The sequence below is a fragment of the Gopherus flavomarginatus genome, chromosome 8 (genome assembly GCF_025201925.1).
Source record: "Gopherus flavomarginatus isolate rGopFla2 chromosome 8, rGopFla2.mat.asm, whole genome shotgun sequence".
NCBI lineage: Eukaryota > Metazoa > Chordata > Testudines > Testudinidae > Gopherus > Gopherus flavomarginatus.
The window spans coordinates 58,443,419-58,466,478 of NC_066624.1; the positions used below are offsets into that span (position 1 = coordinate 58,443,419).

Consider the following 23,060-nt stretch of genomic DNA (forward strand, 5'->3'; position numbering starts at 1 on the left):
TATTCCCAAACACACAGGGCCTGATTCTCATTTACCCCAAGGCCCCTTTACGCTGCCAGAGCAATAGAAAGGTGTAAAAGGGGCCTTAGTGTAAATGAGAATCAGGCCCATGAAAGTATCCTGGAGAGATGTTTAGTGATAACGTTCCCCTTAAGGATTCCTAAAAGCAATGGGAAAAAATAAATACCCTCTGAAGACTACAGAGGAAATGAGAGAGGAAAGAGACTGAAGTATTTCTGTGAACATCCTAAAGTTTGTGTGTGGAGTTTTTTTGTTTGATTAAAAGGATGTTTTGCATCTCCTTAACTGGCTGTCTCTGGGGCGATGCAATGTTGGGCAGGTATTCATCACAGCTAACTGAATGGTTATGTCAAACCCCAGGACACTCACCTGCTCCACATGGGGCTTCTTGGCAAAGGAGATCCTGGCTATAGAGTGAGAAGCTATAGACAGCTCCTGCCCGTTCACTTCTCCTTCCTCCACCTCCACAAGACCTGGAGCAAGAAGGGATATTATTAACATCATTATAAGCTACAAAAGGCTAACTATACTGCAACCACACATGTAGGTCTGTGTAAGTGTACACAGCTCTCCCTATTGGCATCTACCAGCGCAAACAGCCTAGTTAACAATTTGAAAGACAAATTGGCAAACCTAGTGCTCCCTGCCTACGTGATATAGTCACCTGCCAGGATATGCTGTGCCATTACTCATAGTGGAATCAATAACATGAAAGTGCAGTTCAATAGAGAGCTAACAGAGTGCTCAACGGATGACTGCTAGGTAGTTTTAGATGCAATTTGAGACGCTGACTGGATTTTAATATTCTTTCACTTCTAAACATTTGGGTGACGTTCTCACCCCAGCTCTGTCCCCTTTAAGCAGCCTGGAAAGCCCACTGTAAATTAGGACTGTCTAAATTATGCCAGGGGCACCTGAGTAGCCCAGGACAGAGAGAGTGCAAAGGTGGCTAAAAGCCACGGTGGGCTCTGAGTTCTCTGATGCACCCATACGAGGTACACCCCTGGAGTGTTGTTAACACAGGTAAGAACTTTTTAAAAAGAAATGTGACCTGCCAAAGTCTCTAAGGAGTCACCTGGCAATTAGCCAAATAACATGCTAGCTGTAATAGGAAGAGTTGCATCCTTACAATTTCCTGTTTTGAACTGGGGTGTGCGCCTATTTACACCCACAGTGGGATCTACAGTTTCCAGAAAAACTTGTGTTTCAAATAGGGAGTAGTGGAGGAGAGAAGGATACCATCAAGGGAATGGAAATGTTACAGCTTAAATTTAACTTGGCAGGCTGCTTGTCTTCTGCTATCTTCAAGGCTTCAGACTTGTATTTGATTTTCAGTTTTTTTTAGTCATCCTTTGTTTATAAAGCTGTGCTTGGAAATTGGAAGGTATTTTGGGGAGCTTCATCCCCATCCAACTTATTTTTCTATTCAAAAAGAGGACACCCCCTAACCTCGCATAGGACTGGAGTGTTATCCTAGTTTAGAGTCCTCTGACGCCCTTGGAGAAAGCCAGGGGCCTAGTTCTCCCAAAGCACTACATGAGTCACTGGCAACTTGTCACTCACAACAGGTTTCACAGTGCAAGAGCTCATTCATACCAGGAGGTAGAAGTACTGCTTCCTGGTGCTGGATTATCAATTAAAACAGATTATATGAAAACCTCACACAGGTCCAATAATGTTCTGAAGCATGGATGTAGGAGACTGCTGGCCCTTCTTCCCTCCCACACAGAACCCAAATTTAAGGCAATAGTGCAAACTGGTAGGGTATCGGGCCAGTACCTGTGTTCTGGGCACTGATGAAGGCCACCTTGTTAGTGTCAGGTTTGAGGCGGATGAATCCACATTCTCTGTGCATTGGCTTCCTGGTGTCTGGATGGAAAGCATTAAACCTGTTGGGAAACCAGGACACTAAAACTACCAGATTTCTGCTATGGAAGAGTAGCAAAATGCAAGGTGTTCAGCCCAGTCTCATCACTGAGAGAATGATACTTTACTCAATGGTATGGTCACCAGCAGTACCTACATTATGAATAGAAGAATACAAAAAATGTCTCCACACTATGGATGCACTGGTGGTTGGCATAGCAGTAAAGCAGCTTTTCAGCAGTGCAAGTTCTAAACCTGTATAAGATATATCATGTTATGCCTAGCTAACATTTACAGAGATACTTTGCTTTTCATGCTCTTGCTTGGAATTTTCCACAGCTCATCTGTCTCAATACAAGGACTCACTGAGAGGAATCCTTGGGAATTCTGCCCTTTCATTGATTGGGGGCCACTATTTACCCTATATACTCCTGCTTACTCAATTAAATATCTGATCTTATACCATCTACCTTCCAGTTTGGACAGCTGGCTACAAGAGCCATTAAGTCATTGCTCTTCCCCACAAAGCACAAATACACCAACTTGGAGACATATGTAGACTCCACCAGCCCCCACAATTATGTTTCCTGGTCAGTCTTACTCTGGATCTTGTGTGTAACAATAAATTCCATTAGTGCAGCTGGATCTGCCTGCACTTTTGATTACTAATTAAATACTGTCAGACTAGCAGAGCATACTTTTTCCACTTCTTTCCTATTTCCTGTGTCACTAGATGGCATTTCCAATCCCTCATTTCTTGTGATGAAGTGGGACTGTTCTTAATGTTACCTCTGAATACTGTGTGGGTGCCTCAGTTTCCCCTATGCATTTCTTAAGTCTTATCAATACATTAGAAGCAAGAGGAAGACCAAGGACAGGGTAGGCCCACTGCTCAGTGAGGAGGGAGAAACAGTAACAGGAAACTTGGAAATGGCAGAGATGCTTAATGACTTCTTTGTTTCAGTCTTCACTGAGAAGTTTGAAGGAATGTCTAACATAGTGAATGCTTATGGGAATGGGGTAGGTTTAGAAGGTAAAATAAAAAAAGAGCAAGCTAAAAATCACTTAGAAAAGTTAGATGCCTGCAAGACACCAGGGCCTGGTGAAATGCATCCTAGAATACTCAAGGAGTTAATAGAGAAGGTATCTGACCCTCTAGCTATTATCTATGGAAAGTCATGGGAGACGGGAGAGATTCCAGGAGACTGGAAAAGGGCAAATATAGTGCCCATCTTTAAAATGGAAATAAAAACAACCCAGGAAACTACAGACCAGTTAATTTAACTTCTGTGCCAGGGAAGATAATGGAGCAAGTAATTAAAGAAATCATCTGCAAACACTTGGAAGGTGGTAATGTGATAGGGAATAGCCAGCATGGATTTGTAAAGAACAAATCGTGTCAAACCAATCTGATAGCTTTCTTTGATAGGATAACGAGTCTTGTGGATAAGGGAGAAGCGGTGGATGTGGTATACCTAGACTTTAGTAAGGCATTTGATATGGTCTCGCATGATATCCTTATCAATAAACTAGGCAAATACAATTTAGATGGGGCTACTATAAGGTGGGTGAGTAACTGGCTGGATAACCATACTCAGAGAGTAGTTATTAATGGCTCCCAATCCTGCTGGAAAGGTATAACAAGTGGGGATCTGCAGGGGTCTGTTTTGGGACCAGCTCTGTTCAATATCTTCATCAACGACTTAGATGTTGGCATAGAAAGTATGCTTATTAAGTTTGCAGACGATACCAAACTGGGAGGGATTGCAACTGCTTTGGAGGACAGGGTCAAAATTCAAAATGATCTGGACAAACTGGAGAAATGGTCTTTATTGAAATGGTCTGAGTTAAACCGGATGAAGTTCAATAAAGACAAATGCAAAGTGCTCCACTTAGGAAGGAACAATCAGTTTCACACATACAGAATGGGAAGAGACTGTCTAGGAAGGAGTATGGCAGAAAGAGATCTAGGGGTCATAGTGGATCACAAGCTAAATATGAGTCAACAGTGTGATACTGTTGCAAAAAAAAGCAAACGTGATCCTGGGATGCATTAACAGGTGTGTTGTAAACAAGACACGAGAAGTCATTCTTCCGCTCTACTCTGCGCTGGTTAGGCCTCAACTGGAGTATTGTGTCCAGTTCTGGGCACCGCATTTCAAGAAAGAAGTGGAGAAACTGGAGAGGGTCCAGAGAAGAGCAACAAGAATGATTAAAGGTCTGAGAACATGACCTATGAAGCAAGGCTGAAAGAATTGAGTTTACTTAGTTTGGAAAAGAGAAGACTGAGAGGGGACGTGATAGCAGTTTTCAGGTATCTAAAAGGGTGTCATCAGGAGGAGGGAGAAAACTTGTTCACCTGAGCCTCTAATGATAGAACAAGAAGCAATGGGCTTAAACTGCAGCAAGGGAGATTTAGGTTGGACATTAGGAAAAAGTTCCTAACTGTCAGGGTAGTTAAACACTGGAATAAATTGCCTAGGGAGGTTGTGGAATCTCCATCTCTGGACATATTTAAGAGTAGGTAAGATAAATGTCTATCAGGGACGGTCTAGACAGTATTTGGTCCTGCCATGAGGGCAGGGGACTGGACTCGATGACCTCTCGAGGTCCCTTGCAGTTCTAGAGTCTACGAGTCTATGAGTGTGCATAAATGGCCGACACTCTGTATCCTGGCAACAATGGCTGGGGCCCTTCCTCCCTTCAAGGGGATAGCTAAAGGTGAACAAAGATCAGGTGGCCTCTTGGCCCAGGAAAGAGACAAAGGCCAGAAAGGAGGGGCTGGAGGGGGTTTCAGTTTGGAGCTGGCTGGGGATGGGAAGCAAGTGCTGATGGGGTTGTCTGGCTCGCTGGGCCCCAAAATGGACCTGGCTGAGGGGTCCCGTTCTCTGTACCTACAAGCTCTGTTTTAGATGGCGTTCTTGTCATCTAATAAACCTCTGTTTTACTGGCTGGCTAAGAGTTACGTCTGACTGTGACGTGGGGGTGCAGGACTCTGTGGCTTCCCCAGGACCCTGCCTGGGTGGACTTGCTGTGGGAAGTGCACAGAGGGGCATATGCTGAATGCTCCAAGGTCAGACCCAGGAAGGTGAAGCCGTGTGAGTTTCTTGCTTTGAAGACAGTCTGCTCCAAGGGAGAGGAGGCTCCCCAAAGTCCTAACTGGCTTTGTGGGGAGCAGTTCCAGAGCATTGCCCAGGGATTCAGTGACATTTGTATAAATGAAATGGGGGTCGTGGGGCTTCCTCTGAGCTAATTCTTGCTAATTCTGCTCCAGCAATTCCCTACTGTGGCCGTCATCTACAGACACATCTCAGTAGTACTCCTCCCCAACTCTGACACTTACCACAAACCTATGGAATGCTCAGACTGTACTAGGTCATAGAAATCTGATCCCCTCTCAAAACTAAACTATAGCCAGGGCCTGCAAAATGCTCCATTTCATTAGTTGAAGTCCAACCATTAACAGCATAAGCACAAAACGTACCCATGAACACTCAGCAGAGTTACACACTAGGGACTGTCACAACAGTTACTAATGACAAAAAACAGTCAACATGAAATATTCAGAGAAAACATTTTACATGTGTAATAAAGTATAAGTAAGCATGCAAGATTGCTTCATGACAGACACACAGCCTTGGATGCCCAAGAAACAGACTATCAGTATATCTTACACATGATTTAAGTACTCCTAATATAATGAGAAATAAGGAATTGTGTGCAGAGCTAGGCACACAAACAAGGAAAGTTTTGTGTGTTTGCAGTTGCACTCTGATCAATAATCTCCTTTGTTTATGAACATGTTACTTCTCCTGTTTGGCCTTCTCTAGACACAAAAGTTGTACTGCTTTAACTATATCGGTATAGTTAAAGAGGTACAAGTCTCCTAGTGGAATGCAGTTATACTGGTGTGAATGTGCTTCTACCAGTATAGCTTATTCCTGGATGGGAACGGCAATAAAGCTGTACATGTAAGCGGCATAACTGCTTGTATAACTGCATCCACACTAGGGGTTATACCAGTAAAATCATATCAGCTAAAAAAAAAATCACCCCCAACCAACATATTTATAGCAGTACAAAAACTGCATGATGTCTAGGGATGTGTGCTGTCTTTTGCACTATGTTAAGAGCTTGTAATTATTCCTTTCTCCTGCAGTCAGAGCAGTAACCTTTGTAATCCACACCCAAAACTGAGTAGCAGGCAAAAAGCTTATTTTTACCAACATGAATACTGAAATGTTAGCTAAAAGATCTATCTTCCTCCAAATCTCTTTTTTCTTTGCACACAATTTCTTAAACCTACATGCCCAAAATGACTAAATAATTAGCTCTTTACCCTATATGCCCTACTAAACACTTCATTTAATCACTCTACTTTTTTCATTATCTACAATATAGACAGATTGCCAGGATTTAAATGGACAGATCTAGCAGCCTCTTCATAGCTGCTTGTGTGAGGACACATGGACTGTTTGTTTAAATTTATAGCAGAAAGGGTCTGGGTCTAGGCACAAGCTCTACAGTGAAGCAGAGCAAGTAGCTCTAGAGATAATCTTACTAAAGTACCTAGCTCAGCATTAAGAACATTGTCTGCCTCGTGCCTTAGGCCAGTGTAAATTTGTGGTGATATTTGTACTCGTACACACACACACACACACACATATAAAAGTTTAAGTGTCTAGAAAGTTAAAAACCTACTGATATTCAAAATATAATGATTCTTTGGACCACTCTGATATAAATCTCTCTCATGGAACCACTCTCTTGCCCAACCTCCCAAGTCCTCCGCTGCTTGGCTCTCAAAACTTTGCACTTTGTGGACCACATGGGTGTGCTCTATTAACTGCTTGTGGTCGTTTGGCAACAGGTCACTAGTATGTGTACACTTAAAATTATCGTCATGCTCCCCAGCCTGCAACACTTATTTCTGCATTCCCATTGAGGTGTGCAGTGATTTGTAAACGTTTAAGTGAACAGAAATGCGGATGAATGTTTAATCAAGAACAGCAGTTGACAGATTTAGGTGTGTAACCCAGGCACATGTTTTAATGGAGCTGTTAATGCACAGTACCTCTAAAAATCAGGCCACCCAGTCAGATCCCCATCATATCCTATCATCTGATGGGTGAATATTTTTACTATACCACTTTTTTTTTATGTGCAGCCAGTAAACCTGTTGGAGTTTATGCACGCTCCATCCAAAGGTATTGCCATGACAAACTAAGTTTTAGACTTACGAAAAGTTCAGCATGGGCTGCCCCACATGAGAGATGCGCACCTCTTCCAGGTACTGAAAGGGCTTCATCGTAGGGAAGTCACCATCTCCTGGTGGGTCTGACATCCAGGTGCCCAGCATCCAGGACAGAGGCTCAATCATAGGGTTTAGCTGGGGGGTCTCTGTTGAGAAGGAGGAAAGAATCAGGAACTTTTGACTCAGAGATCTGCTTAAGAGTTCTCTGTCAACTGTGCAGAGTGGGGGAGAGTTTGTTACAGAAAGCATCTCACAGATGTTAGGATACATCATCACTGCTTCGTGCTAGATCAGTGGCTCCTTCAAAGTATGAATGGAGCTGGGAACAAAGGACAACAGTTGTGGAGAACAAGTCTGACTTACAATTCACCTCTTGGTCTTGCAGTTAATACAGCATGTGACTGCATGCAGAGCTCATCAACCTCAGGCTTGATAAAGAACACGTGTATGTTCAAGGGAAAACTGTGAAACTTCAGGGCTTAAAGTTAGGCACTAAAAACATATTTAAGATACCTTCATTACATGGCCTAATTTTCTGAAGTGCTGAGTATCTGCACCTCTTCCTGGCTTAAGCAGGAGATGTGACTGTTCAGCATCTCAGAAAACAATCTGCCCAATATCAGGTGCACAACTTCAGTCATCTAACTTTCAGAAGGTTGGCATAAGTCTCTAGTAAAGATCAGGAAGTAGGATGCAGAGCCATTAAGGACAGTTCTGGTGGTTAGTCTAAATGCAGTGTCACAAGAGAGGACAATCAGAGGCAGCCTTTCCAGCCACAGAATCTGATGCCACAATGTAGCTATGAACTATACATGGAAGAGGATGGGGATTTAATAGGGGAGAATGAAGGTGGTTAAAGGATCTCCTGGATATAGCATAGCTATATTCTGCAAGAGTATTTGAAAGAGTGGTACCCTCACACCCTTGCCAAGTTAAGTTCCAGCACTAATACAAAACATGGGGCTGCAAACCAGACTATTTACAATACCTACCAAGGTTATAATTCCATTTAACAGAGCATAGGGATGGCAAACATGAAACATAGATGACTAGATTTCCAATATATCCCTGTTCAAAAATATTTCGCCTAGGCATCCAAGGGAAACCACAGACCCATAGCAGGATATCTTGTAGAAGAATTCTTCAGGAAACTGATTGACAGATCCACCTCACAAACATTTTCAGTGCTCCAAGCCAAACCAAAAAATACAATATGCATATCTGGATGAAGAATGACAAAGATATAATCAGGGCCAGCTTGTGGATGTGCAAGAGGCCAATCAAAACTTGGGCACAAACTATTGGAAGGGGCTAATGAGGCCATAATTTGCCTCCCCTCTGCTGGAAACTCACAGTGAGTTGTTTCCCCACAGCTAGACAGGAATAATGGTTAGTCCAGAAGTTGCTTTGCTTATGCTTAAGACCGGGGCTAGGTAAAAGCCAATTAAGACACTATGGCATACAGGTTAAAGTAGAAATGGACTAGAAAGCTGCTCTGTGATGGGAATAGCTCTATTCCATTACTACATTTATATGGAACTTCTGTCTCATGAAACAAAGATGCCTTCTTTAATGAGTTATTGCGAGAGGAACAGCTTTGGTAAACATCAGTTATGCACTTTTTATTCTGTAATGTGATTTTAATAGGGTGTGCACTGTAAAAAAACAAAAACAAACAAAACAACCTCTCTCCCCCTGAGAAATTAATTGACATGCACCATTTCATTTCATGCAAAGCATTTTGTACAGATGATGCGAGTGAAAAAAGGGATACATCACACCTATTACATCAGGGAAGACCAAAACAAACATAACTGGACATGCCCACTACACAGTCTAGAGTGGTGACATTAAGCATTGTGAAGCCAGAGATCCAAATTCAGGAGTCACTATAGGATGTTCCCCTCACACACACTAGCTAAAAGAGCCCCACACTCACCCAATGTGAGAAGAGTTTATACACCTACTGCCATCATCACCTGGCAACACGCAGGAATATAACACAGGTTTGGCTAGGCTGGAAGGTAGAGACTAAATTATGAAGAAAATCAATGACCTAAAAGGGTAATGTCATAGGTGAAAACTTGCTAGGCCAGTGTGAAACTCACTGTGCCTCAATCCCAAACTGTTTGTTAAAAGTACTGGAAAAGGGAGGAGAAAGAGCCCATGTTTAGAGGAGCAGACTGAAAGGTATGGGAATGATGCATTCGAGGATGCTGAGAGAATTGGGAGGGAATGCATCCGAGGGTGGGAATACATCTGAGGGTGCTGAGGGAATTGGCTGATGTGATTGCAGAACTATTGGCCATTATCTTTGAAAACTCATGGCAATCGGGGGACGTCCCAGATGATTGGAAAAAGGCAAATATAGTACCCACCTTTAAAAAAAGGGAAGGAGGAGAATCTGGGGAACTACAGACCGGTCAGCCTCACCTCAGTCCCCGAAAAAAACCTTGGAGCATGTCCTCAAGGAAACCATTTTGAAGCACTTGGAGGAGAGGAAGGTGATCAGGAACAGTCAACATGGATTCACCAAGGGCAAGTTATGCCTGACCTACCTGATTACTTTCTATGCTGAGATAACTGGCTCTGTGAATATGGGGAAAGCAGTGGACATGATATATCTTTAGCAAATCTTTTGATATGGTCTCCCACAGTTTTCTTGCCAGCAAGTGAAAAAAGTATGGATTGGATGGATGGGCTATAAAGTGGGTAGAAAGCTGGCTAGATTGTTGGGCTCAGTGGGTAGTGATCAATGGTTCAACGTCTAGTTGGCAGCTGGTATCAAGCGGACTACCCCAGGAGTCAGTCCTAGGGCCGGTTTTGTTCAACATCTCTATTAATGATGATGGGATGGATTGCACCCTCAGGAAGACTGCAGATGACACTAAGCTGGGGGGAGAGATAGACATGTTGGAGGGTAGGGATTGGGTCCAGAGTGACCTAGACAAACTGGAGGACTGGACCAAAAGAAATCTGATGAGATTCAACAAGGACAAGTGCAAAGTCCTGCACTTAGCATGGAAGAATCCCATGCACTGATTGGCTAAGCAGCAGGTCTGCACAAAAGGACCTGGATATTACAGTGGATGAGAAGCTGGAAATGAGTCAGCAGTGTGCCCTTGTTGCCAAGAAGGCTAACAGCATATTGGGCTGCACTAGTAGGAGCATTGCCAGCAGATTGAAGAAAAATCATGATTATTCCCCTCTATTCGGCACTGGTGAGGCCACATGTGTAGTATTGTGTCTAGTCTTGGGCCCCCAACTACAGGAAGGATGTGGACAAATCGGAAAGTGTTCAGCAGAGGGCAATGAAAATGATCAGGGGGCTGGGACACATGACTTATGAGGAGAGGCTGAGGGAACTGGGCTTGTTTAGTCTGTAGAAGAGAAGAGTGAGGGGGATTTGATAGCAGCCTTCAATTACCTGAAGGGGGATTCCAAAGAGGATGGCGCCAGGCTGTTCTCAGTGGTGGCAGATGACAGAACAAGGAGCAATTGTCTCAAGTTGCAGTGTGGGAGGTCTAGGTTGGATATTAGGAAACACTATTTCACTAGGAGGGTGGTGAAGCACTGGAATGGGTTACCTAAGGAGGTGGTGGAATCTCCATTCTTAGAGGTTTTTAAGGCCCAACTTGACAAAGCCCTGGCTGGGATGATTTAGTTGGTGTTGGTCCTGCTTTGACCAGGGGGTTGGACTAGATGAGGTCTCTTCCAACCCTAATCTTCAATGATTCTAAAGAGAATTTTCCCCATCAACACTACATGCATCTGAGGAAGTGGGTATTCACCCACGAAAGCTCATGCTCCAAAACGTCTGTTAGTCTATAAGGTGCCACAGGATTCTTTGCTGCCTATCAACAGAGGATTTTCATTTCTGTCACTTGTGGGGTCTCTCTTCTTGTGGGGTCTCAGCTTTTGTACCAAAAGACTGGAGGATAGCTAATGTGATGCCAATTTTTAAAAAGGGCTCCAGAGGTGATGCCAGCGATTACAGGTCGGTAAGCCTGACTTCAGTACCAGGCAAACTGTTTGAAACTAAGGTAAAGAGCAAAATTGTCAGACACACAGATGAACATAATTTGTTGGGGAATAGTCAAGGTGGTTTTTATAAAGGGAAATCATGCTTCACCAACCTACTAAAATTCTTTGAGGGGGTCAACAACTTGTGGACAAGGGGGATCCAGTGGATATAGTGTATTTAGATTTTCAGGAAGCCTTTGACAAAGGCTCTTAAGCAAAGTAAGCAGTCAAGGGATAAGAGGGAAGGTTCTCTCATGGATTGGTAACTGGTTAAAAGACAGGAAACAAAGAGCGGGAATAAATGGTCAGTTTTCAGAATGGGAGCAGTAAATACTGGTGTCCCCCAGGGGTCTGTACTGGAACCAATCCTATTCAACATATTCATAAATGATCTGGAAAAAAGGGGTAAACAGTGACATGGCAAAATTTGCAGATGATACAACACTCTCAAGATAGTTAAGTCCCGGGCAGACTGTTAAGAGCTACAAAAGGATCTCTCAAAACTGGGTGACTGGGAAACGAAATGGCAGATGAAATTCAGTGTTGATAAATGCAAAGTAATGCACATTGGAAAACATAATCCCAACTATACACATAAAATGATGGGGTCTAAATTAGCTGTTACCACTCAAGAAAGAGATCTTGGAGTCACTGTGGATAATTCTCTGAAAACATCCACTCAATGTGCAGCAGCAGTCAAAAAAGCAAACAGAATGTTGGAAATCATTAAGAAAGGGATAGATAAGACGATAGAAAATATCATATTGCCTCTATATAAATCCATGGTATGCCCACATCTTGAATACTGTGTGCAGATGTGGTTGCTCCATCTCAAAAAAGGTTCAGAAAAGGACATATGAGGAGAGATTAATAAGACTGTGACTTTGCAGCTTGGAAAAAAGCCAACTAAGGAGGGATATGATAGAGACCTATAAAATCATGACTGGTGTGGAGAAAGTAAATAAGGAAGTGTTATTTACTCCTCATAACACAAGAACTAGGGGTCACCAAATGAAATTAATAGGCAGCAGGTTTAAAACAAACAAAAGGAAGTATTTTTTCACACAACACACAGTCAACCTGTGGAACTCCTTGTCTGTGGATATCGTGAAGGCCAAGACTATAACAGGATTCAAAACAGAACTAGATAAATGTATGGAGGATACATCCATCAAGGGCTATTATCCAGGACGGGCAAGAATGGTGTCCCTAGCCTCTGTTTGCCAGAAGCTGGAAATGGGCGACAGGGGATGGATCACTGCATTCCCTGTTCCCTCTGGGTCACCTGGCATTGGCCACTGTTGGAAGACAGGATAGTGGGCTAGATGGACCTTTGGTCTGACTCAGTATGGCCGTTTTTATGTTCTCTCTCCTCAAGTTTAGCGAGTGTTAAAACAGTTTTAAAACAAATATAATGCCCCTAATTACATTTCATTCTCCTGAAACACACTGAGATAGAAAAACAAGATATTCGCATCAGATCCCACAGTGAGGTTGACTGGATTTCTATAGAACTATAGCAATAGTTTGCAAAGATTGTCATATCAATTTGCACTCTTCACAGCTGACAGTACTATTGATAAGGGGTTCTCAAACAGGAAATGTTTATATTTCACATTTTTAGATACTGACTTTTTACTTATACAGGGAATAACATCTGCAGGCTCTCCACATTATTTGACATGTGGTAAATAAACATACATACAATCAAAAATTTTTTTAGCTTAGATACTGTGGTGATGGGTGCTATAGAAAACCTCAAGATCAAAGCCCTCCACGGCAGGGCAGCTTTCTAAGAAAGATCTTTTCTTTCCACCTTCTCTCTGAGTGCACAAATTAGTGAGTCAAAAGAGTGCTGATATCCTGCCTAATAGATATTTGCCTCCTGCTTGCTGAAAGTGTATACTGTGCTCCGATCCCTCCTCCCTGTTGAGTGCTCTCTTTGCACTTTGTAACAGGAAAAGACCCAGGTTTAAGTGAACAGGGAAGCTTTGGAAACCATTGCCTCTGCAGCATAGGCTTTTGCTCCCCACTAGTGGAGCAAGTGATATTGCAGCAATTCAAAGTCCTCTCTTCTGTGCAAAAGATCAAAGCAGGCAGTGAATGTGAGTTTTTGACTGTGTGGAAAGAGATGCCTATTTTCTGAAACCGAAAAACATTAACCTGGAATACACTTCAGCTTCACTGTTATGCAGAAGGGTTTGCAACAGAATAAGTTCAAACTTTCTCTGACTCCCCTCCCCAGCATTTATAGATCAAGAGGCAGACTGTACCTGATGGATGGAAGAAATGGCTTCAGGGAGGAGTCAGGCACAAGGTGTGAGGAGTAATTTTATTGTTCCTAATTACTATTTCTTTAAACATTTACATGCCTGGGGAGAGTACATAGCTTTTCTGGGCAAGCGTCACCAACTTCTGCAGAATGTATTTTTTTTTCAATTGGGTTTCTAGCCCTTAAGTTTGTGAAAATAACTTTCCAGATGTAAACCACATACAAAAAGATGCAGTCATGTCTTCCTAAGTCTGCAGCTTTAATTGTCTGCTGTAGGTAGGGAAAGCACCAAGCTGCAGAGTAATAACTGCTACTATTCAGAACCCTGTGGACAGCAGTGAAACTGACAAGAATCATTTATGCATTGTGCTGCTTGGGAAAACTAGAAGTGGCTGCAAAGGCTGACAGAGGAGTCATTAATGGAGCATTTAGACTCCAAAACAGAGGCTATAGCAGGGAAAGAGCAGTGGAGACCCATCCTCCTCTCAAAAGCTAGAGACAGAGCAGCAGATGAACAAAAACAACAACACCCCTCCCCCACCCACTTCTTGTAGCTAGAAGGGAGAGAGGAGGAGCAGATATTTCATCCATCTTTGAAGCAGTGGGCAGATTCTAGGGTGGGAAGTGGAGGTGGTGGGAGAAGCAAAAGAATGCTCTTTCTCCTGACTAGTCAGAGGAGTTTGGGGATTCAAGTTTATCAAGCACCTACTACCCCACAGAGGATTTGAAAGACAAAGCCCCTGAGTAAAGTCCAGAGACAGCATCATTAAGAATTTCAGCACACAAATCTTTCCCAGCAGCTGGAGCACAGGTTTATTTCTCACCTTGATGCTGCCTCTGGGCCATGATGCCCTCACATCTTTTGCATCAAGCAGGGTTAGTTCCCTGATCTAAGCCTTGTGTGTGAGTGGATGGAGGTAAATGAGGGTATGTCTACATCTACAATTTTGCAGCGCTGGTTGTTACAGCTGTATTAGTATAGCTGTATAGGGCCAGCGCTGCAGAGTGGCCACACTTACAGCAACCAGTGCTGCAAGTGGTGTTAGATGTGGCCACACTGCAGCGCTGTTGGGCGGCTTCAAGGGGGGTTCGGGGAACGCGAGAGCAAACCGGGGAAGGAGACCAGCTTCCCCGCGGTTTGCTCTCGCGTTCCCTGAACCCTCCTGCAAACCGCAGGGAAGGAGACCTGCTTGCACAGGGGTTCGGGGAACGCGAGAGCAAACCGGGGAAGGAGACCAGCTTCCCCGCGGTTTGCTCTCGCGTTCCCCGAACCCCCCTGCAAACCGCAGGGAAGGAGACCTGCTTGCTCGGGGGTTCGGGGAATGCGAGAGCAAACCGCAGGGAAGGAGACCTGCTTGCTCGGGGGTTCGGGGAACGCGAGAGCAAACCGCAGGGAAGGAGACCTGCTTGCACGGGGGTTCGGGGAACGCGAGAGCAAACCGCAGGGAAGGAGACCAGCTTCCCCGCGGTTTGCTCTCGCGTTCCCCGAACCCCCCTGCAAACCGCAGGGAAGGAGACCTGCTTGCTCGGGGGTTCGGGGAACGCGAGAGCAAACCGCAGGGAAGGAGACCTGCTTGCACTGGGGGTTCGGGGAACGCGAGAGCAAACCGCAGGGAAGGAGACCTGCTTGCACTGGGGGTTCGGGGAACGCGAGAGCAAACCGGGGAAGGAGACCAGCTTCCCCGCGGTTTGCTCTCGCGTTCCCCGGACCCCCCTGCAAACCGCAGGGAAAGAGACCTGCTTGAAGGAGAGGCTTCCTCAGGTATGCTGGGATACCTGCTTATTCCACAGAGGTCAAGAAAAGAGCTGGTAAGTGTCTACACTTGATTACCAGCGCTGGATCACCAGCGCTGGATCCTCTACACCCAAGACAAAACGGGAGTACGGCCAGCGCTGCAAACAGGGAGTTGCAGCGCTGGTGATGCCCTGCAGATGTGTACACCTCCTAAGTTGCAGCGCTGTAACCCCCTCACCAGCGCTGCAACTTTGTGATGTAGACAAGCCCTGAGTTGAGCTGGTGTGTAAGGGAGTAGGAGAGAGACAGAGGCTGATGGAATGAATTAGAAAAGAGATGTATGATTTTAAAAGACAGAGATTGAGAAATTGAGGGACGAGGAAGAAATGGGAGAAGAAAGAAGCAGCAGAAAATAGAGGCAGCAGCAGAGAACACAATATAGGGAAGTGATATAAAGCAGTGGAGGAAAGAGAGAAAATAAGAAGCTAATTGACAATGAAAACAAAGGAGAAAGGGATAAACCATGATCCATGACAGGAAGGAAAGGGGAGTGAAGCCAGGATGGAAAAGAGGGTAGGAGAGGAGCAAGAAAGATGCAGTAAGTAGCATTTTAAACAAATGATTGGGATAGAAGGTTGATTGAGAACACCTTAGAATTAAGTACAAATGCTTTATTCTTTTACATTGCAGAGGGAATGGCTAGCAGACTTCGCTCTTCAGCTGAAGAGATGTTGGTAAATTCTTCACCCTTGTTAACAGCTTGCATTATTCAGTGATGAGCTGCCAAAATCTTAACAACCCGTTCCCTATAAAAAGTTCTGATTTAAGGGCAGTGGAGGGGCCGGAGAGACATACTTGTGGGGCCAGGGGCCCCTGCAGGGCCTGGGGCAAATTGCCCCATCTGCCCTTCCCCCCCCCATGCGGCCCAGGAGCTCGCAGCCCCCCGCCCCCTTATCTTGCCGGCAGCCCAGAGCTCAGCTGAGCTGCCCAGCTGCTGGCCATGCTGTGGCTCTGCGGGGTGGGGGAAGCAGAGGAGAGCCCAGGGGAGACATCCTCATGGGGCCGGGGGCCCCTGCAAGGCCTGGGCCAATTGCCCCCTCCCCTCCCCTCTGGCCAGCCTTGGAGTTTGCAGAAATCCCCTCCCACCTAGCCAGGCCACTCAAAAAGAGGCAGCAGGATGACTCCCGAGCTCAGCTGAGCTGGTGCCAGTGGTTGGCCATGCTGCAGCTGGGAGAAAGCAGGGGAGGGCTCCGGGGAACCTCAGCCTCCCCAGCTGGGAATCCTGGGAGCAACAGGATGGTCTGGCCCGTGGACCGGAGTTCTTTGCCCACCTCCTGGCCCTTTAACAACCGGTTCTCCATGGCGGTCTAATTTTAGCAACCAGTTCTTGAGAACCTGTGGGAACCGGCTCCAGCTCACCACTGGCATTATTTGGTGACAAAACTGATTTAAAAAGCCTGGGAGTTTAATGGAGCTGAAAAAGTATTTCATTGGAATGTGAATTATTATATATGTCTGAACTGGCTTATGCTGGTTTTCTTACCAGCTGATCTGTACTATACTTTGTATAGCAAGTGAAGGCTGGAGTACTTTAAGAGGGAGGCTAACTGCCTGTGGGACCATGGTTAGGGTGAGTAGAGCTAGATGACCCTTGTGGTAGAACATAAAGTGGTGTTTGCAAAGGAAAGGGAAATGTATCTCTGGCATGCTGGGTTGTTTTGTTTTAAACAATCAGTGTTATCAATGTAATCCTTGTTTAGAGGAATCACTCTAAAGAGGTGATGAATATTTTCCCTATTATGGAGCTAAGCTTCAAGCAGGACTCTTGCAAACACTCTACCAACTGCATTATCAAAAGGTGCCTCACAGTACTGGGGAATATGAATTTTAGTTAAGGACTCTGGTGCATAGAAGAGAACTGCTAACATTCTGGACATCAGATATGAAACACTGGGATGAAATCCATCAGTAGTATAAACCATAGAGTGTGTGATCATGTGATCCAGTAAAGACATAATAAAATCTATAAACTCACTGTCTTCTCCCAGTTGCTTAACCATGACATGCATAGTGGTGGTGAAATAGGCCAGAAAAAGCCAGGAGAAGATAAAATGTTCAGTCTACCCCAATTTGTCAGGGTAATTAACCAGTAGAACAGCTTACCAAGGATCATGGTGGATTATCCATCCCTGGCAATTTTTAAATCAAGACTAGATGTTTCTTCTAAAAGATCTGCTCTAGGAATTATTTTGGGAAGCTGTATGGCTTGCGTTATACAGGTCAGACTAGAGTAACACAATGGTCCCTTCTGAACTTGGAATCTGTGGAAACCATGTCCACTGAAAAAATTAAAGGTGCATGCATGCACGCTGCAGACTGACCACAGAACACAACCTAAATTTGAAGATCTCCTCCTCTGCTGAAATGACAAGGGAATTCACTGTGATGTTAGTTTAGCTACTATTGACCTCCTCCATACTGCTCCCCCACTGTAGGTATACTTCCCCCCTTGCATATTTTCATCTTCTCCCAGCGTTATTAACTCTCTTTCCATGCACACTGCTACTGCTTCTTCCCTTCCCTACACACTGTCCCAGCATCCCCTACCCCCCCCCAATACATGTATCTCCATTGATCAACTCCAGTATTCCTAGCCTGGCTGTTCACCAGATATACAATTTCTGCTGCTTCCCACTTTGAGTAGCCACGAGGTCCGCAACACTCCTAACCCAATCACCAAATCCACTCCTTACTGACAGAAGAGGCTATGACAAGATCTCCTGGTTTCCATTTGCCCTCCCAAATTAAACAAACAAGGTGCTTTATCACCTCACTGCTCAAAATTCACAGACAAACTGTCATCTGATCTTTCCCTTTCAAAGACAGGCCTTGATGTCAAATTCCCACCTACACCAAAAACAAGCTTAATAGTGAGAGACTCCTTTCGTTTTGCTATAGGAGCCAGTGCAGTCCCCAAGCCCCCAGACTCATACTGAGGCAGAGATACAATCCCTATCCTTCTGACTGGTTTCCACTACTCTGTGGTTATTCTCCTTTCCTGCCTCTGCAATGTTGTTTTACAGAACTATCAAACTCTATCCCCATTTTTAAACATTCACAAATTTTTTATTTTGTTCTGAATGAAGATTACATAACCAGGGTCAGCATGTACTACAGCATACCATATCAAAATTCTGCAAACGACTTTCTGACATCTGCAGCCTGCAAATACTAATTCTCTGGCAGCACAGAATATAGAAAAAAATGTTTAAATTACATATTTTGGAACTCCTCAACATCCTAAGGCAGGGGTGGGCAAACTTTTTGGCCTGAGGGCCACATCTGGGAATAGAAATTGTACGGCAGGTCATAAATGCTCACAAAATTGGGGTTGGGGTGTGGGAGGGGGTGAGGCTCTGGTTGGGGGTGCGGTCTCCAGGGTGGGGCCAGAAATGAGGAGTTCAGGGTGCGGGAAGAGGCTCCGGGCTGGGAGAGGATGTAGGGGAGGGGAATGAGGGCTCCGACTAGGGGTGCGGGCTCTGAGGAGGGGCTGGGGATGAGAGGTTTGGGGTGCAGGAGGGTGCTCTGGGCTGAGATCGAGGGGTTTGGAGGGTGGGAGGCAGACAGGGCTGGGGCAGGAGGTTGGGGCGTGAGGGGACGCTGACAGGTGCAGGCTCCAGGTGGTGCTTTCCTCAAGTGGTTCCCAGAAGCAGTGGCATGTCCCTTCTCTGGCTCCTATGCAGACATGTGGCCAGGCAACTCTGCACGCTGCCCCGTCTGCAGGCTCCTGCAATTCCCAGACAATGGGAATGACGCTTGGAACGGGAGCAGTGTGCAGAGCAGAGCCCCTACATGTAGGAGCCGGGGGGCAATGCACCAGGGTTGCCCAGAGGATTCAGGGGGCCTGGGGCAAAGCAATTTTGGGGGCCCCTTCCATTAAAAAAAGTTGCAATACTATAGAATATGATATTCTTGTGGGGGCCCCTGTGAGGCCCGGGGCAAATTGCGCCACTTTACCCCCTCCCACCCCCCCCGGGCAGCCCTGCCATGCGCTGCTTGGGAGCCACAAGAAGCGGCCCTAGACCCCACTCCCTAGTGGGAGCTCAAGGGATGGGTTAAAATGGCTGGCTGGCCAGATTAAAATGGCTGGCAGGCTGGATTCAGTCCACAGGCTGTAGTTTGCCCACCCCTGTCCTAAGGAAACTGTGCATTTATAAGTGATACAAGCTTTCTTTCAGGTCTTCCTTAATTAACATAGTACAAGCTACAGGAATTCAGAGGTTTTGCTGCAAGCTTAGAATCATAGAATATCAGGGCTGGAAGGCACCTCAGGAAGTCATCTAGTCCAACCCCCTGCTCAGAGCAGGACCAATCCCCAGACAGATTTTTGCCCCAGATCCCTAAATGGCCTCCAGGATTGAACTCACAACCCTGGGTTTAGCAGGCCAATGCTTAAACCACTGAGATATCCCTCCCCCAAAACTGTACAGTATAGCACTGTTTATATTTTAATTCATATTATATAGTCTATTATGACAAAATGTGTGATCTCACCAAGAGAAAGGGGAGAAACAATACAAACAGGGACAAAAAAGGAATGGAAGAAACAGCAGCATCTTTTCTCTTCCTCTCCCCATCTCTTTTTAATTTGGGTGTGATGTGGGAAAAGGGTATCTCCTTTTCTCTCCCATGGCCGAAAGAGTGATTTCCTGGGTGGAATTCTCTGTTCTGGTGGCTAACACAGCAGTAGAGCCATTTTCAATCAAATACTATGATGACAGATGCAATATAAAAACCTAGACAGTTTAACTAGGGGAATGGGGACAGGATTATTCATCTGAAGAAAACTGGTGATACTCTGTGTGTGTGTGTGTGTGTATTTTAAATATTTAAAAGATTCAAAACCATCAACCTGTGCACAGAATTAACCTATGTTAACACATTCTTATCACTGACACCCTTGTCCTCCTTCTCCCATCCCTCTTAATGTTTGTCACACCCACTTGTTCTATTTATTTTGAGGCTGGTCTACACAGGGAAATTGACCAAAGTAACTATGGCAGAAAGCTCCCCATGTGGATGCTTTATTCCAGATTAATTAGTGTGCTTCCAAAGTGAAGTAATTGCTCAGAAATAAAAATCACTTTTATTCCAAAACAGAGTGTCCACATGGGGAGTTATTCCAGACTTGCTATTGTGAAACAGGTTATTTCGTGATAGAGGTTTTGGTAAATTTCCCTGTGTAGACAAGCCCTTGGATACTTATATGTTCCCCATCACTGTATATCTGAGCACCTCACAATCTTTAGTGTATTTATCCTCACTACACCCTTTTCAGGTAGAGAACAAAAGAACGGCCACACTGGGTCAGACCAAAGGTCCATCTAGACCAGTATTCTCTCTTCTGACAGTGGCCAATGCCAGGTCCTCCGGAGGGAATGAACAGGACAGATAATCATCAAGGGATCCATTCCCTGTCTCCCAGTCTCAGTTTCTGGCAAACAGAGACACCATCCCTGCCCATCCTAGCTAACAGCCATTGATGGACCTATCCTCCATGAATGTATCTAATTCTTTTTTAAACCCTATTATACTCTTGAACTGAACAAATTCACTGAACAAATCCCCCCTCCTAAACATTTGCTAAACTGCCCCCCCATAGCTATTAGGGTGTCTCAACACCAGCACACAGTGTGAGGGATTTTCAAATCTTTCCCTAGTTTCATACACGTTAAGGCAAGAAGAGTCCATTATGACCATCTAGTCTGTCCTGCGGCATAACACAGGCTATCAAATTTCACCCAGGAATTCCTGCATCAAGCTCATAGCTTCTGGCTGAGCTAGAGGAGATACAGTCTAGTGAAAGGAAGGGCAGGTTTCACATTGGATATAATTGTCTGATATCCCTCCCATCCAACTCCTAACACACATTCCTACATTAAAGAAGCAAGATCACACAAAGTGATGTCCAATTTTGCTACGTCCTGAGACTATCAGGTCAGAGATAGATTAATTTTCAGCTCATTTTAGCATCAATCTGGAGCCCTGCATTCTGTTTTTTTAAATGAAATTACATTTTAAATTAATTTAGTGCTGATGACAAGTTTATGCCAGACAGCCTCAGAGACTGAGACCCTCCCTTTGTCCATAGAACAGGTATTGCAGAGGAATCAGCAAGGCAACATCCCGCCACTGCCCCAGCAATGTACTACTGCCCTGATTTGGAGCAAACATTTAAAGGGATGAGAGTATTCAGCCTCCAGGATCATTCAACTCTTGGCCTCTGACACCATCAATAAAGGCATGGATTTTGCTGACTGGCTTTGTAATGCTAACCCAGTTCTGGATTGGGAACACCTGCTCACTTCACACAACCCACTGAAGAGGTGTCAGATTCAACTAGTGCACAAAAATAAAAGCCCCACATTTATATCCTATTAGTATTACCAATCTCAAAAGCCATCCAATTCACCCAAAACAGTTTTCATTCAAGTGCAAGAATTATGAACGCTAATGTATGTATATTAGGTTTAGTAAAACTTCTAAAACAAATCTAACTTGGGGGAAGTCTAAATGTTATACTGATTTTTCAAATAATTCAAGTAGCTTCAGATGTGAATCAATTCTTCCCTGTTTTTGTTTTTAATAACACAGCCTTCACAAAAGCAGACACTAGATTCAAAAGGGATTCCAGTGAAGCAAAAACCTTTGAATGATAGAATTTTAACTCTTTGACTAATAAATACAGTATTTTAGCTGCATTTAACCATACCTGTGGTTGCTGCACTGCTGGCCATATTCTCCAGGGTTATTTTTTGACTGCTCACCTTAGCTCCCTAATCTTTCCTTGTTCACCAGGAAATGTTTTGGACTTGGTTGATAAGATGGTAATATAGGAAATGATCTCATGATTAGGTGAGAATGTTATCCCAGCGTCTGCTGGGAGTTGTAGTTTAATTTAAATCAGGCGCTTACAAAAGTAACAGACCTGATACACAACAGTTGCACAATTAGCATGACCCAACCTTCAAAACAGAAAACCTCGACTGCTCTAAATATAGTCAAAGGGGGCGAGGTGTGGAAGGATTTGGTAGTTAAGAGAAGCCTTCAAGCAGGACAAGAGGATTTTGCAGTAGTTGTTCCCAATCAGAGCAGGCTGTTCATAACATTCTCCTTCTCTCCTGACCCTCCACTACTTTTCAGCAGCGTTTCCCCCATGCTTTAGATCTTTATTTCTTCCCCTTGATATCTTTACTCTCCTTCAGGAGATGAATTTTGGCGCCAGCTGCCTTTTTCTAGGGCTCTGGCACCTATCAAATGATTTACTGCATGCTTTGACATACAGTAAAATTTTGAACACTTCAGATCCCAGACTCTCACACTGGCACATTCTGGGCTATGAGGAACCCCAGACTCCAATACATGTCAGAATATATGACAATTCAATAAGGAGACTCTGTGCTGGGGGCCAGTTGCAGATGGGCGTAAGGTTCATCTTGGCGCCAGCAGTTTTAGTGAGGTGGCAGAGTGCCAAGGAACAGGGGAGGTTAGCCAGCTGGCTTGCTGTACTGGAACCAGGGCATAAAATAATTAGCATAATCAATCTCCAAAGTCAGTCTGCCTAGTCACCTTACATACATCCTCACAGGCCATATGTTTAGAAAAGAAACATGCAAATTTGGCTGTACATTTTCACTGGAAATATACCACATTCTGACTGAGATGCAAACTGATAAAACTGCTGTGGTAAGGGAGACATGCCCTTCCCAACTCAGAGTTCAGACAAAACAAAGCAATGTTTCAGCCTTAACTGCTTGTTTCCCAAGCTGTCATTCATGGCCACACAGACCTGAAGAACAACTCTGGGTAGCTCAAAAACTTGTCTCTTC

General features: G+C 44.6%; 1 protein-coding gene across 3 annotated transcripts in view; it reads right to left on the bottom strand.

The window, feature by feature from the left end:
• Positions 1 to 23,060, bottom strand: part of THAP4 (THAP domain containing 4) — a 59,000-nt gene that overhangs the window by 22,264 nt on the left and 13,676 nt on the right. For all 3 annotated transcript variants that reach the window (XM_050965486.1, XM_050965484.1, XM_050965487.1), the window contains exons 3-5: positions 7,128 to 7,287; positions 1,801 to 1,910; positions 391 to 494 (exon numbers count right to left, since the gene is read on the bottom strand). In XM_050965486.1, coding sequence (XP_050821443.1) covers positions 391 to 494; positions 1,801 to 1,910; positions 7,128 to 7,287 — 374 coding nt within the window. The remainder of the gene's footprint in view (positions 1 to 390; positions 495 to 1,800; positions 1,911 to 7,127; positions 7,288 to 23,060) is intronic.